The sequence below is a fragment of the Lepidochelys kempii genome, chromosome 13 (assembly GCF_965140285.1).
Source record: "Lepidochelys kempii isolate rLepKem1 chromosome 13, rLepKem1.hap1, whole genome shotgun sequence".
NCBI classification, from domain to species: Eukaryota; Metazoa; Chordata; order Testudines; family Cheloniidae; genus Lepidochelys; species Lepidochelys kempii.
Window position 1 is genome coordinate 3,142,980 of NC_136392.1, and position 14,013 is coordinate 3,156,992.

The 14,013-nt window shown below is 55.0% G+C and overlaps 1 protein-coding gene across 1 annotated transcript; it reads right to left on the bottom strand.

The window, feature by feature from the left end:
* Positions 1-2,687: 2,687 nt before the first annotated feature.
* SRXN1 (sulfiredoxin 1) lies at positions 2,688-5,005 on the bottom strand. The gene is made up of 2 exons (XM_073308649.2): positions 4,566-5,005; positions 2,688-3,551 (listed from the first exon to the last, which is right to left on the bottom strand). The coding sequence occupies exons 1-2, from the start codon at positions 4,794-4,796 to the stop codon at positions 3,348-3,350; spliced, it is 435 nt and encodes a 144-aa protein (XP_073164750.1). The 5' UTR covers positions 4,797-5,005; the 3' UTR covers positions 2,688-3,347.
* Positions 5,006-14,013: the final 9,008 nt, after the last annotated feature.

Sequence of the window (14,013 nt, forward strand, 5' to 3'; positions counted from 1 at the left end):
GCAATTGTGCCACTAATGAGCGGAGCTTCCCGCGACTGGATATTCTTGGGGCAAAGAGGTGTGTAAGCTTCCAGAAATGGAGAGACGCATAAGGCCAAATTCAATCCCTTACCTAGGGCTCAAAGCAGGTGCGGAATAAGAGCTGTGCCTGCAGTTACACTGAGTGGAATAAAAACCATCAGCTTGTCCTGCCATGTGAACGGTCCCCAGCTGTGTTCAGGAAGAAGTTTCCACCCATGACTGCTCAATTAGGTGCATCATGGGCGGCTCATGCCTTCCTTGGAAGCCCCCCGCAGGGACCACTCTCAAGCCAGGCTACCGGATGAGACGGGCCATTTCTCTGTTCCGCTCTAGCGGTCCCTATGCTCCTAGCCCTTGTGCTTCCACAGGGGTCCCCGGTTTCTCTGCCGGGGATTCCTAGGACTTGGCAGGCTCTGTGGCCAAAGGGAGAAGCAGCATTGCCCTCTCCTGGCCTCCAGCTGTTCCTAGACCTCTGCAGGGTCGAGGCTCCTCCAGTTTTTACCAGGCTCACTGTGCTTGGCTGAGAAGGAAAATTCGCCAGGCAAGGGGAAGGAGGGGCAGGCTGAGGGAGGCTGAGCGGATACTGAGCGGGAGAGCAGAGTAGCCTGGGAGGTGATGTTTGGAACGCTCACCCCAAAGCTCTTTAGGGGGAGTGTGGGGGGCGGGGGGTAGCGGTTAGTGCATCCAGGCTGGGCTCCATTTAACCCCACTCTGCCTGCAGTGTTGGGAGAGTCGCTGAGTCCCAGCTCTGTGTGGTGGAGGAGAGACTCGCCGGGCCCCTGAGGGGATGGGCACCAAGGGGTTTCAGATCCTCAGGGACCAGAATTTATAGACGTAGCACATTAGCAGCGTCTTTAGGGCTGGCTGAGGACACCCTATGGGAGCAATGGGGCCCAGCGGAGAACTGAGCGCAGCTAGGGGTGTTCCAGGGCCGGCTCTGTGCTGGGGGAGGACAGAACACGCCGCACTGAGTGCACCCCACGGCAGCGGAGTGCCATCCGGCCCTTAACGAAGGGAGTCCCCCAGCGCAGCTGGGACGCGCCCCCAAGGTCACGCACGCAGTGTCAATGGCCAGAACCCAGGAGTCCTGGGGCCGGTCTATCTAAGGTACTTCTGTAGCCCCTGTTACCATGGTCTCCACGCACTCCACAAGCATCCAGGTATTTCTCCTCCCAGCACCCCAGCCGGGCAGGGCAGGGCTTTATCCCCACAGTACAGATGGGAGCTGAGGCCCCAAGAGGCTCTGTGACATGCCCAAGGTTGCGCAGGCAGTCTGGGGTGGAGTAGGATAGTGAAGCTGGGTTTCCCAATGCCCAGGCTTGTGCCCTAATCACTGGGCTACCCTCCCTCCCCAGAGGAGACGAGTGCTGCCAGCCAGGCATCCGATCAGTTCCTTTGGGTGCCGGGGGCAGCAGGTCGGAGCTGGGTCCCGGGGCACAGCTTGTTCTAGGGGTGGGGGTAGCTCAGCCTGGGAAAGCCCGGAGTGGGACAGGGCAGGAGGTGATTGCTCACTCCCCAGGAGACATGAGAAAATGGGGTCATTTGTGCCCACTGAGCAAAGATCTGGCCCCGGGCGGGAAGATAAATACAAGCAACCCAAGGCCCTGCTGCTCCTGCCATCAGTGGGCTGACAACGGGGTAAGGCTGCCATCTGCTGTCTGCTCTGGACGGCAGCAGAATCTCATACCCCATCTATACATGGACCTGTGTACACCTACTGCATAGAGACACCCCTGTACCCCCCTGCCTCGGCTCACACCTACCGCACAGAGACGCCCCTGTACCCCCCTGCCTCGGCTCACACCTACCGCACAGAGACGCCCCTGTACACGCCTGCCTCGGCTCACACCTACCGCACAGAGACGCCCCTGTACACGCCTGCCTCGGCTCACACCTACCGCACAGAGACGCCCCTGTACCCCCCTGCCCCGGCTCACACCTACCGCACAGAGACGCCCCTGTACGCGCCTGCCCCGGCTCACACCTACCGCACAGAGACGCCCCTGTACCCCCCTGCCCCGGCTCACACCTACCGCACAGAGACGCCCCTGTACCCCCCTGCCCCGGCTCACACCTACCGCACGGAGACGCCCCTGTACCCCCCTGCCCCGGCTCACGCCTACCGCACGGAGACGCCCCTGTACCCCCCTGCCCCGGCTCACGCCTACCGCACGGAGACGCCCCTGTACCCCCCTGCCCCGGCTCACGCCTACCGCACGGAGACGCCCCTGTACCCCCCTGCCCCGGCTCACGCCTACCGCACGGAGACGCCCCTGTACCCCCCTGCCCCGGCTCACGCCTACCGCACGGAGACGCCCCTGTACCCCCCTGCCCCGGCTCACGCCTACCGCACGGAGACGCCCCTGTACCCCCCTGCCTCGGCTCACGCCTACCGCACGGAGACGCCCCTGTACCCCCCTGCCTCGGCTCACGCCTACCGCACGGAGACGCCCCTGTACCCCCCTGCCCCGGCTCACGCCTACCGCACGGAGATGCCCCTGTACCCCCCTGTCTCGGCTCACATCTACTGCTGACACCTGAAAGTCCGCACACCTGCCCAGGTTCAAGCCTCGGGCATATGCTGCACCTGTGCTGTGTGATTCTTGCACAACGGGCAGCGTTCTCTGCCGGCTCCTGGACACATCGCCACACGGTGACACACTGGATCCCATTCAGTTTTATTACATAAATAGGTTAAAAGAGTTTCCCCCTGCAATAAAATAAATCCCAAGTCTCCCCCACAGCCCCTCCTTTCCCAGCTGAGTGCTGGGACATTCCTGACCTCCCCTCCTTTCCCATAATATCTGGGCTCTGGGGTCAGAGCCCAAGCCCTGTGTGGCCTTGCTCCTTGCCGTCCCATTGAGAGTGGGAAGCGAGGCTCCCTCACGCTTATGATCGATAGACACTCCTGCAGCTGCAACCCCGTCCCATCTCACCTGCAGCCGGGAGCATGGCCTCTGCATAGAGGCATTTCTGCCCAGCCTGCTTCATGGTCCCTGTTAGATCTCAGCCCCTGGGGCGACCAGCAGCAAAGACATGCAGAAAACCATCCAGGGCTTAGCTCCCGTTGCAAGACAGGTGTCCCAGCTGCTTCAGCCTGGGACATCCCAGGTGGCAGGTGCAGAGTCCCTGGAGCCTGGCAAAGGGCTCCCCCTGCAGGTGAGGTTGGGTGTGGAGGGGTCAAGCGGGCAGCTCCCATTCCTGGGGTTGATAGCAGATCTCTGATATAAGGTAGGCGGCTCTGGGCTCCAGGAGTCAGGCTGCCTAGCGAACAGCTCCCGCTGCTGGTCTGTTGCAGAAGGTCTGTTCTGACCAGTGAGCAGCTCCTAGTGCAGGTCAGGGGTGGAGGCGCCCAGGTAGGTGCGAAGGTCGCTGATGTTCGACGGGATGATTTTAGAAGGAATGGTCTCCCTGTTCAGCCGCTTGTATGCTGCATAGCGGTGACACCCCCCGAAGGAATAGAAATAATCCCCCCCTTGGCTGCCTTTGATCCAGAGGATGTCTATGGGAGGCACCTTGTCTTCTTCCTCCTGGGGAGCAGAGAGAGAGCTCGAGAAATGATGTCATAGAATCATAGAATATCAGGGTTGGAAGGGACCCCAGAAGGTCATCTAGTCCAACCCCCTGCTCAAAGCAGGACCAATCCCCAATTAAATCATCCCAGCCAGGGCTTTGTCAAGCCTGACCTTAAAAACTTCTAAGGAAGGAGATTCTACCACCTCCCTAGGTAACGCATTCCAGTGTTTCACCACCCTTCTAGTAAAAAAGTTTTTCCTAATATCCAACCTAAACCTCCCCCACTGCAACTTGAGACCATTACTCCTCGTTCTGTCATCTGCTACCATTGAGAACAGTCTAGAGCCATCCTCTTTGGAACCCCCTTTCAGGTAGTTGAAAGCAGCTATCAAATCCCCCCTCATTCTTTTCTTCTGCAGACTAAACAATCCCAGCTCCCTCAGCCTCTCCTCATGAGTCATGTGTTCCAGTCCCCTAATCATTTTTGTTGTCCTTCGCTGGACTCTCTCCAATTTATCCACATCCTTCTTGTAGTGTGGGGCCCAAAACTGGACACAGTACTCCAGATGAGGCCTCACCAATGTCGAATAGAGGGGGACGATCACGTCCCTCGATCTGCTCGCTATGCCCCTACTTATACATCCCAAAATGCCATTGGCCTTCTTGGCAACAAGGGCACGCTGCTGACTCATGTCAAACAGCAGCAGGGAGTTAGCCCCCTCCAACCCATCGTCCAGGGTCTAAAGACTCATCCCCTCAACACCTGGTCACCCCCGCTGAGAGCTCCCCCACAGCAGTGCCTGCTCAAGGCACGTGCTGACGTTACACTGCTGGCAGTGTTGGTGTAACCCCGTGTCACCAGCACACTCTCAGCGTGAACGCAGGAAGAGCAGTCACAAGCCACTGTGCCCCTGCAGCGCATCACTCGGCCCAACTCTGGCACCACTGGCATGGCCACCCCGGCGTAACCTGGGTTTAGCAGGTGGCCCCGTTCTCAGCAGCCCCAGGATGTGTGACCCTGGTGTTACCTGGATGGTTTTCATGAGGCTCGTCACCTTGCTCTCCTGCAGGACCGAGGGGATGGGTCTGATGAGCACCCTCATGGGGACATTGTGTATGGTGGGGATGTTGTCGGAGTGGATGCTTCTGTTCCCCTGGTCTTCTTCCGCTGGGCCCGTGCTAGCCATCGCTGTGGCCCAGCCCCTGTCAAGAGCCCCTTGGAGCACGCGCCACTGCCCACCTGCCCTCACCCGCAGCATCCACTGCTGCCCCAGAGCCCCACGGAGCGCTGCCGGGAGGCCTTACGCTCAGGCTTGGATTGCACCGTTTGGAATTGCAGGGCAGTGCAGAGGAATCTGTTCCCCCAGCCCAGCTCCACCTCGTCTGGGTCACCGCCCCCGGGTGGATTTCTCAATTGCACAAAGCTTTCACTCTGTGCTTTCAGCCTGGGGCTGGGTTTTGGGTCACCTCCCCCCACCGCTGTGTGTGAGGTGGAGAGGCTGTTTCCGGCAGGGCGAGGGCGGCTGAGTCACAGTGAGTTTGCAGTGTGCAGTGTGCTTCGCCCTCGCCCACGGGGCAGCTGGGAAGCCAGTTCAATCATCGCACCCCTGGAGGCAGGGCCTGCCTTCCTCCGCCGACTCAGAATGAACCGGTAGAACGGAGTCCGGGCATCCCACGAGGAGTCCGGGGGATGGGGCCGGCCGAGGGCCTGTCTGCTCAGTATGGACCTTAAAGATCCTAGGCTGCAAGACCCAAGAGCCCGGTGTCTTTAACCAAATCATTATCTCCTTGCCCCAGCCTGGCCTTCGCCCACACCTGCCCTCCACCCCAGAGGTGGCTGCCTCTCAATGTCTCGGTTTGGGATTGTCCAGCCCCACATGCACATAAACCTCTGCTCCCAGGGTGATCACTGCCCTTAGCCAGGGAGCTCCTTGCAGCAGGGGCTGTGCAGTGTGTCGGGGAAGTGCCTGGCACGCAGCCAGTGCTACTGTAAATAACTAACCGTACGGAATGACCGTGGGCCCCAGGACTTCCTGAAAGCAGCTGGCAGTCGGGACATGCGCCTGCCATGACAGTTACGGCAGGGTCAGCGGCTGCGGTAGTGGCCACTGGCTGGGTGGTTATAGACAGGAGCCTGTCAGTCTACAGCCCCCCGCTCTCAGCTCACTGCCCTGTCGCTTTAGGGATCTCTGGTCTGGCCGGCTGCCTCTTACCTGAACTTTTAGGCTCCTGAGGTTTCCTGTGGGTGGATCGCTAGGAGGAGGCCTGTAGAACTACTGTCCTGTTTGCTGTGCAGGGACGCTAAAGATCCCCTGCCACTTTCGTCCTGAGCCAGAATTTTGTCCCTGGCTGAACTTTTCCTTCCCCTGCTGCATCAGCTGTTTCCATTCTCCACCCCAGAGGTGGCCGCATTCCAGTGGCACTGAATGACTCGAGGACCCCTGAGGACGGACGGGGCGGCATTAAAACAATACAAGAATATGGGATTGAGCAGCAAGGCATGAACGTCGATGTCCCAGTCGGTTTATATGTGAGGTTGGAGTAACAAGCGAGGGCACCACACTGAGATCTACCTACAGCCTGGGTCCAAATAACGGCACTGGCCCAATCACAGCTCAGTCCTTTGTTGGGTCATCGCCCTAATCCTCTTCTTGTAAGACATCCGCCCAAACGGTGCTCAGCGGGGGCAGGCCCAGGAGGGGGGATGAGTCTGCCGTCCCCTCCCGCTCACGCCTGAAGGAAAGGTGGTGCCCAGCCCATTGTCATTACTCCTTGTAACTGGCACAGGTGAGAACAAAGCTGATCGAGGGCTGGTGGGCGTGGCCGATGAACCAAGCCAAGTAGCAGAGGTGACTACCTAGCAAGGCGGGTGTGAGTGCAAGCAGATGAGATGCATTTTGGTTTTGATCCTAAAGATGCATACACATTTAGATAGCAAATTGAGCACAGGCCTTGTGCTCCTGGCAAGTCTTGGTGTCACAAGTGGGTGCACACGCAGTGGAGACACTGCGGTTCATTCGGCAGAGACTCCAGAGCCCACGGAAGGTACGTCTACACTGCAAAAACAAAAAGTCCCACAGCAGCAAGTCTCAGCCTGGCTCAGCTGATTCAGGCTCAAGCTACGGGGCTAAAATGAGCAGTGTAGACCTTCGGGCTCAGGCTGGAGCCCAGGGTCTGAGACCTGCCCCCTCGCTGGGCTTCAGAGCCTGGGTTCCAGCCCAAGCCCGAACATCTACATCGACGGGCCACGAGTCTTTTTTTGCAATGAAGACATAGCCAGTTGGGGCTCCAGCCCGCTGGTTCCAGCCAGCTGGGAAACCAAGCAAGGATGAACCTGTCTTGCCACATTGCGTTTAGGAAAGTCAAACATTCCCCTACCCATTTGCATTGAACTCGGGTGGGGATTGATAGAGGCACGGTCTGAACACAGGTCTAGGTGCTAGCATCTCCTGGGGTCTAATTCCCAGCTCTGACACTGACTTGCTGGAGTAGCATTGTGCAAATCACTCACCTCCCTGTCTTGTTACCCACCTGTAAAACGGAGATGGTCCCTACTTCCTGGTTGTGGTTACATGTTTGGCTGAATGTGTGTGTTCTCTCTGTGTGCTGCCCCAGTTCTGTGCAGACAGCTGACACAGGAGACCTCGAGTGAACCACTCAATGACCACAAGATCCGTTAAGGAATGAAGGAGCCCGGCCAGGTTTATTGTCGATGAAGCACAGTAATAGCACCTGGCAGACTCTACAAGGATACTAAGGTGTGTGTGCCCATGATAATGGATGCAGCTCAGTCAATGGTGGGACTTTCCACTGCTCCCTTGTCTGGCCAAAGATACTTCCTCTGAGATACATCTTTATACCTTGATACAAACAAATTACCTCCTGTCATCCTGACCTTATTTTTTAGGAGGGGTCGATGTGTTCCTCCTATTCTTGGGGAATATTTTGTACCATCCTTGATATCAGGATGTTCTGGTACCACTTGATATCGGGATGTGTTTGCATGAGTACTCTGTACTTAGCCCTTCTTTGGAGGGTGTATTTCTGCAATATTAGTCCTGTTCTTGCCAGATTTTGTGAGCAGGTCCTGCCTTATGCCAGGCCTCTGATACAAGGGCTTATGTCTTAGGCTCTTTTCCTACTACACCGATCATGGAGGTGTTTGGAGGATCCATTTGTAAATGCCTGGAAGATGCTTTGAAGATGAAAAGTGCAGGAGCTGGCTGTCTTATTACCCAGAGTGGAGATACCTGCTTACCTCCTGCCCAATGAATTCCATGCCCTTATTAAGGTATTTAATTACTGCTCTTTATTTATGATTGTATTTATTATTAGTGCCCTGAGGTCCCAGTCAGTATCTGGGCCCCATTAGATTACATAAACACACAGGAAGATGTGATCCTTGTCCTGCTTATTTAAGAAGATCAGTGATCTATGGATGATTGGAGAAATGGACACATCCAAAATATGGACAGTTTTACATGCACGTTTATATATTTTAAAAATAGAGGAAAACAAAAGGCCCTTCAGCCTGCCCGGAAGGGTGCATGGAGGCTCACAGATCAAAAGACGAAATCCTTTCCCCAAAAGGTCCTTGGGCAACACATCGGAAGGCAGGCCAAAGCAAGAGTAAGTGGCTGTGAAAGGTGGTCCTGTGCCAAGCTGGGTGAATAGTTAAAAATCCCCTGCCCCCAAACTGGATTTGCAAATACTTTCATGGCTGAAAGCACTGTCCTCATTTAGCTGTGATTTGTGGGGTTGTATTATCGACTCTTTCTGAGCATTTGGACGGCTGCAAGGTATTCACAGAAAGAGTCCCAAGTCCCAAGAGTTTCATGAATTTTAGCAGCCATGATGACTCATCTGCAAAATCATAGCCTGATTCAGAGTTCTCCTAATTAAGATGTTTCCCAGCCAGCCAGCCATCAGGAAGCAGAAAGAATACATTTTGATTCCAGTGACTCACCACATCATTAGTGAATTGCCAGAGGCAAAGTTCACCGACAACTTAGGCCTGGTCTACAGCTAAAACGTAGGTCGCCCTAGCTTTGTCACTCAGGGTTGTGAAAAATTTTGCACCCCGTGCAATGGAGTTAGGTTGACCCTGGACTCAGCGAGGTCAATGGAAGAATTCGTCCATCGCTTTAGCTACTGCCTCTCAGGGGCGGGTGAACCACATTGCTGGAACCCCCCTTCCGTCCACGTACATAGTGTCTACGCTGCAGGGCCTTAGCTGTGCCGCTGTAGCTTCAGTGCTGTAGACCCACCTTGAGAGGCTGCAGATGATTCGCTAACTCTTCGGAGCACATTTGCAAATAACAAAGCCACTCAAAGAGCTGGGATTGCAGGTGGTTTGCTCGACACAGAGGAGAGCGGCTGTGAATGAGGTTTATTCCCCAGGAGCCGGCTCCAGCGTTTGTGAGGGCAGCAGCCAATGGAAAAGCCCAGACAACTGAAATGTTCAGGTTTCAAACCTGCCTTCTGAATGTTTAATGAGGGCCCGGGCTCCTTCCCTGGGATTTTTTGGCATGCGTTTGAAGATCTCGAGATCCCTGTGGGGCTGACTCTGGAAGCGTTTTGACTGGAGTGCTGCTATTTAAGACTTCACTTCTCTTTATTTTCAGGTCAGCGCTCTGCTGCTGCTCCCAGCCTCGCGGGCTCTTTCATGAGCGGGGTGGCATTAACATAAATCTATTGCTCACCCCAGCGTGAGCTTGCCGGGGCTGCTGCTTGCAGAATTTCCAGCTCCCAGAAAAAGGAACTCAGAGGAGCAGCAACAGAAGCCACAAGGACACCTGATTGCTCTCCTTGCAGTGTGTATGGTGACACCCATTGTTTCATGTTCTCTGTGTATATAAATCTCCCCACTGTATTTTCCACTGCATGCATCCGATGAAGTGAGCTGTAGCTCACGAAAGCTTATGCTCAAATAAATGTGTTAGTCTCTAAGGTGCCACAAGTCCTCCTGTTCTTTTTGTGGATACAGACTAACGCGGCTGCTACTCTGAAAAAAGGACAGCAAAGATTCCACTGTCGACACCAGGAGAGCAGCCCGTGACTGAGCTGTAGGTCACACCAGGTCCCTGTTGCTCCCTTTCTGCTTTTTGCAGGCGCCTTGGCTTATGCCCCATCTGTGCAATGAATTTGCAGAGGCAGGAGGAGAGAGCCTGCGTCTGGTTGCACCCAGGAAGCGCCCGCTTGAGGAGCACTTTAGATCAGCACATATTGGCAGAAGCAAGAGCAGGATAAGGCAGAGGGCTGCGAGATGGGGGCATTGCCGTGTCAGGCTGGAGAAAAGTGCAGGGAAGCCAGGGACAAACCCATGAGGGACCTTTCACTTGCTCTGTGCCCATCCCACTCCCTTGTCCTGTGCCCCTGCTCACAGAGCGCTGCCCTGCCTCACTCCAGCTGCCCGCGCTCTCACTCCAGTCACAAGACACCGAGCGCCCCCAACACCCATTGACTTCAGTGGGTTGCTCGGGGCTAAGGAGGAGGGAGAGGCCTGTTTTGGTGCATTGTAGGGATTTTATATCTTCCTCTGAAGATACAGACATTGGCTGCACTCAGATACCAGATGGACAATTGGCTTGTTCTGCTACAGCCATTCTCATGCTTCTGCAAGGGGCAGGAGATGAGCGAATGGGGCCTTCAAAGGGCTGATGCACGTGTGTGCCTCAAAGGAATGCAGGAGAGCCAGGTGCCTCTCGGACCTTTCCCTTGTGTTTTTTGTTTATTTACCTGTTTTGTTTTTGAGATTCTAAAGCTGCCTGCAGATAAGTCAATTCATGTGTGGTCTTTGGCTCAGATACGCTTGTAACCGGAAGGGATTCTTGCTATCTATTGCACAGTATATGAAGAGTGGATTTTTAATTTCCTCTTCGTTCTGCAGGAAAAAAATTAATCAAAGGAATATCTCATAAATGAAAAGTAGCCCTGGCAGGTGTCTTGCTGCTTCTCAGGACAGCATAAAAGATCCTGGATCAGCAGTGGTTGAGCAGGGAAGTGACAGCTGATGCCCGAGGTATTTACAGGGACGGTTTACTAAACAAATCACTTGTCCTTGGACCTGTGGGTTCAAATGTGATGCACTTCAGGCCTTGTGACAGGTGTGTTACATTTTTCTACTAGTTTCCCCAGCTTTAGCCTGCAACCACCGCTCAGCCATACATACAGATCTCCAGAGACATGTGTCTGAGTAGCAGAAGTCCCTTTAATATCCCTGAATTGCATTACAAGTAATACTGCAGGTGGCCGGTTCTCGGTAGACATGTCTCACTGTGTTCTGCCAAATACAAAACCTGGCAGAAAAATCAATCGTGCACGGAAAATTATTGCTGTCAGATTTCCTATATACAATATAAACACAGAGCAGGGACTGGTCCTCCTGTCTGTCCCCAGTGCAATCAAACCAGGGGGGCTGGCTCACCCACAGCTCCAATGGATAAACCCTGAAAGAAGGTGCTCCACCTTCTGTCCCCAGAGGAAGGTAAGTTATGACAACTGTGTTTCCACCAGGGAAGGGCCCATCAGAGAAGAATACCCACAGTGTGTGTGTGATGCAGTGCTCGTGTAAATGCACGTGTGTATGTAGGCATGAATCAAAGTGTGTGAATGGCACTGCATGAGGATGTGTGAGTGGGAGAGTGAAACTCTGCATGTCTACCAGGGTGTGTAGGTGTGTAGAGGATGTGAGTAGCACGCAGTTCACATCTGAGGTTATGGGCTCAGGCGCGGCCGCGTGTGTGTGATTAGCTGAGGGGGCGTGAGGGCAGGTAGGATTGTGCCTGTGAGGTTGGGCACCTGGTGCTTATGTGCAACTATGCAGGTGTGCGGAGCTGCTTGTGCAATCAAGGTGTGCATGCATGAGCGGGTGGCTGGTGTCCTGTGAGGCGAGGGGCACAGAAAAGACTGCAGACATGACAGCAGATGTGAGAACACGTGTGTACAAAGAAACGTGGGAGGCTGTGTACTGTGAGAAGGGCATGGGTACATGTGTGTGCGTTCCTACATACGTGAGGCTCTAAGAGCTGGGCATGTTGGCATGCCCCTGTTGTGGCTGAGCCCTGGTCTCTTGGACCAATGCCCTCTGACACAGACAGCGTGGTGACTGACAGTCTGTCACAGGCTCAGTATGTGAGGTAGGAAACAGGAAGTGTTGTGGTGGCAGCCACCTGCCCCAGGGGCATTGCCTGTGATGGGGAGGAGGCACGGCATGCCCGTAGATGGTGCAGGCAGTTGTGATGGGGAAAGGTTGGAGCACACGGGAATGGCAAAGAGTGCTCTCCACTTGGAAAGTTGCATAGAAATGACTGTTTTATTCCCTGCGCAGCCTGGAACCCTGGCAAAGGGCAGGGGAACCTTCTTTGGCATTGTGGAAGATGAGGGAGAACAGCTTTGCCTTGACCAGCCTGCTCCCAACTGGCAGAGTGCAGAATCCCTTTCCAAGTGGCAATGCAGAGCTGTGGCAGGCTAGCTTTAATTTCTCCCACCAGCTAAAAGTCTGGGGTTGGCCTCCCCGTCCCTCAGTCTGGGAATAAGGGAATTCCCCCAGGTCACCGAATGCCCCACATCTCTTCCACTCCGAACTCTCGCCCTGGGAACAGCACAGATCTGCATGGAACCTTCAGACCCTCAAAGGACACATGCAAAGGGGCCCGCAGGGTCTGGTGCGGCCCCTTCTGTCATGACAAATAAATAGTCGAAAGCATAAATTATAAATAATATAAATTAGAGCATTTAAATAGACCCCCCCCCCGAACTTTACAGTAGCACTGGTTCTCTCCCCTTTCACTGGCCTCTGCCAAAGGGAACTCCAGCTCTGTGACGGAGGGAGAGGTGGTTGGGGAGGGACTGTTCTAGCCCCTGAATATCCCAGTCTGTCTGAATCAGCAGGATGCACCATTGATCGGGCAGTGCGGGAAGCCCATTGGGACACAGGGGGCTCGGAGCACGGTCCACAGCGAGACGCCTTACTGTAACGTGGACTGAAGCCCTCCCTCCCCCCACAGTTTGAGTCAGATTGGGTCAGGGTGCCACCCTCTCAGGCTTGGCCGCCAGCACAACGGCCCAGCTCGGTGTGGCCACCTCTCAGCACCAACCCGCAGCGTGACACTGCAGCCTCAGGGGGAGCGTCGGGATGGGTGAGGAGCGGGGCCGGCCCTTCCCAAACTCAGACTGGGACTTAACACCCTGTCACATCTCGTCTGGCAGGAGAAGGCCATCAAACCTGAGTCTGCAGGGAGAAGCGTAGGTAGTGATTTGGATAGCAGGGGAATCTGGCTTTGACATCACGGACCAGCTCACAAAACCTATGCTTAAGGACTTTTCCCTTGGGCATGTTGGCTGGGGTTTTAGGAGGTTTTTCTGCCTTCCTCTGGGGCATTGAAGGGAGACCAACTGGGCATACCCAACAGGACAGATAGTTCTGGCTATGGCATGTGGGCCGTGGGCACTGGTGGAGCTTAATCCTTCCTGGCGTCTTGTCCGACATTGCCGTGAGATTTGGGATGGATGGAAACCGCAGAAGCGTTAAGTTTTGCTCCCGTTTCTCTCACTGTAAGGGTCTCCCACCATAAAGCACTGGATTGTGACAGCTGCACAACTCCCCGGAGAGTCGGTAACTCACTCGAACAAGGGAAACTCTCTGCCTCCCAGAATGGCCCTCCAGTTGCTGGGTATGTGTTTGCAGGATTGCCAATCCCCCAAATCCTGAGATGTGTTTTAAAAATCACGAGATTGGTTTTAAAGCCTCCTGAATTTGGGGTTTTCTTTAATTTACCTTCTGGTTTTTGAACATCTAGGGGACGCTCAGGTTAGGGTTCTAAACTTTTCTCTGCACCAATAAGGGCTAGAATCTTCCTATATGTTTTAAATGAAAGCTGAGATTCTGACATATTCCCCTGACTCCAGGAGCTGGGGCTTGCCCCAACACCTGAACTGCCAAATGGGCACTCGCTCCTAGAGCCAGGGGATGGTGAGATTTTCTATCAGTCCCATGGCTGCGGCGGGAGGGAATTTGCCCTGGCTGGCTCGCCCTGCAGCCCTCCTGTCAGTCACAGAGCAGAGCACCTCCAGAGAGGCGCTCCGAGGGTAGCACAGACAAGCCAACAAGGACAGAACTCAGAGACATATGCACATAGGCTCACCCCCTTCCACCGGCCCAACAGCCGCACAGACACCCCTCTCCCTCACAGGCCCAACAGTCACACCAACATCCTTCCACTACACAAGCCCAACAGTCGCACAAACACCTCTCCCCCATCATAGGCTTGTCAGTCGCACAGAATTACCCCCTTCCACAGGCCTGTCACTCATGCAGCACCCCTCCTGTCCACAAGACTGCCCTCCCAGAAGCCTGTCCGTTACATAGACTCCCCCATGCCCCAGCCTGTCAGTTGACTCCCCCACCCCCTCCCCACAGGCCTGTCAGTCGCACTGACGCCCCTCCCCCAGGCCTGTCAGTCGCACAGAACCCAC

Excerpts from the sequence above, each read along its gene's own strand:
- SRXN1 (XM_073308649.2), bottom strand. The coding sequence starts at position 4,796 with ATGCTGCGGGTGAGGGCAGGTGGGCAGTGGCGCGTGCTCCAAGGGGCT. Across the intron at positions 3,552-4,565 it reads GCCTCATGAAAACCATCCAG|GAGGAAGAAGACAAGGTGCC; the intron begins GTAACACCAGGG and ends TCTGCTCCCCAG.